Here is a 1822-nt window from a genome sequence, read left to right on the forward strand (position 1 = left end):
TGCGAACCTGAAAATTATTAATTACAAGTAGTGTCTTAATATGTAATTATCTTCTAAACAAAAGAAAATATCCACAGCTAATCACAGCTTGTTTTTGTTTCCTTTTTAAAATTTTAACAAGCATATATAAATATTTCATTTGTTATACAATGTCAATTCATCTAAGCATACAAAATTGTAACAATACATCCTTAAAATTCTACATGAGTGCACTAATTAATCTCGGTAATATTAACGTTTGTCCTAACAGGTAACTGGGTAAGACCTTTTAATAAAATGGTAGTGGGCTATATAATATTATAGTACGAAGAGCAATTCTTCATTGGGTTGTGGTGATCAAGTACCCCAATGGGGAATCATATTAAAATAGTTTCATCATTTGGTAATGGAAAGCCCAAATCAATCTATTGGTCTTACAAGTGCCGTTGTTGGACATTGCATAAATTGTCCATATTATGTACTTCTCTATATTAAAAAAAGAAGATCCAGGCAAGCCCTACCACTGAGAATCAAATCACGGGCCGTTTCCAGCGCACGCATCGTGGGTGAAGTTCACGGGAGTGCTACAATCACATGCCAATTTGTCGATATAATAATATATCTATAAAGCGAAAAAAGATAAACAAGCATGGCTTTTGAATAATTAATAATGAAATATTTCCTATTGGCTGGTTCCTCAAACATAAAAACTTGTGACATACATTCTTTAATCTCGGGCAAAAAACACACTTATCTTTTAACACTATTTATAACCACGTCCCTAATCACTCCTCCTTCCCACAAATATTACAGCATTTCATTGCTAATTTTCTTTGGCCAATTTTACAGTGAAATAATGGCTTCTTCTGGGTCTTCAAATCTTGCTCTCTTTTTAGCCATCAATTTGCTTTTCTTTGTCATGGCAAGTGGGTGCTACTTTTGTCCACAGCCCAAGCCTAACCCAAACCCAAACCCATTCCCTTTTCCAAATCCGAGTCCTGCTACCAAGGGTTGTCCTAGAGATGCACTAAAGTTCGGGGTATGTACCAATTTGCTTAATGGACCAATTGGTGCAGTGGTGGGGTCACCACCAGACCATCCATGTTGCTCAGTGCTAGAAGGATTACTTGATCTTGAGGTTGCGGTTTGCCTCTGCACAGCCATCAAAGCTAACATTCTTGGCATTAACCTTAACATACCAATTTCATTGAGCTTGCTCCTTAATGCATGTGAGAAGACTCCACCCTCTGACTTCCAGTGTGCCTAATTAAGCGTCATTCTTAGCTCACTGCTTAAATGCGTTTGTTTATTTTGTTGTGCCCTTTATGTTATGATCAGTATTGTTTGCTCCGTGCTAAGTAATTCATTCAATTACTGAGAATTCAGGTGTATTTTGTAACTCTAATTTCTAGTTGCAGTATAAGGAATGAAACGGTTTGGCAATGAAAAATAATTTTATGAAGTCGTTATTAATTATATATATATATATAAGGGAGAAAAAAAATTAAAATAGTGTATAAAAATTATGTGGAGTTTGAGAGTTAATTATGGATATTGCACTGTAAGTATTGAAATGGGATGGCAACAAAAAATAAGGAATCGCAACTAATTGTATTTATATCAAAAAAATGAAAAAGCTAGGAAATAGTCTGCAAAAACGCCGATATTTGTTGCATCCCATGACGTTGGGCTAACTGGAGATAAGCCCAAACGTATTAGAAGGAGGCTCACTTACTTAGCAAACTATTTTCAATAGTCAATTTAAGTTTACTTTAATCAGCTTTATTACTTCTGGTTGTTGTAATAAGAAAATAGTGGGAAAGAAAATACATTGTAAACAAAG

At 34.9% G+C, this 1822-nt stretch overlaps 1 protein-coding gene across 1 annotated transcript; it reads left to right on the forward strand.

The window, feature by feature from the left end:
- Positions 1-835: 835 nt before the first annotated feature.
- On the forward strand, positions 836-1246 carry LOC133290010 (14 kDa proline-rich protein DC2.15-like). The gene has a single exon (XM_061488054.1). The coding sequence runs from the start codon at positions 836-838 to the stop codon at positions 1244-1246; it is 411 nt and encodes a 136-aa protein (XP_061344038.1).
- The last annotated feature ends 576 nt before the right edge of the window (positions 1247-1822 follow it).

This window comes from Gastrolobium bilobum, unplaced genomic scaffold (genome assembly GCF_033153095.1).
Source record: "Gastrolobium bilobum isolate Gb01-03AN ecotype WA unplaced genomic scaffold, APGP_CSIRO_Gbil_v1 utg157769, whole genome shotgun sequence".
In the NCBI taxonomy this organism is placed as follows: Eukaryota; Viridiplantae; Streptophyta; class Magnoliopsida; order Fabales; family Fabaceae; genus Gastrolobium; species Gastrolobium bilobum.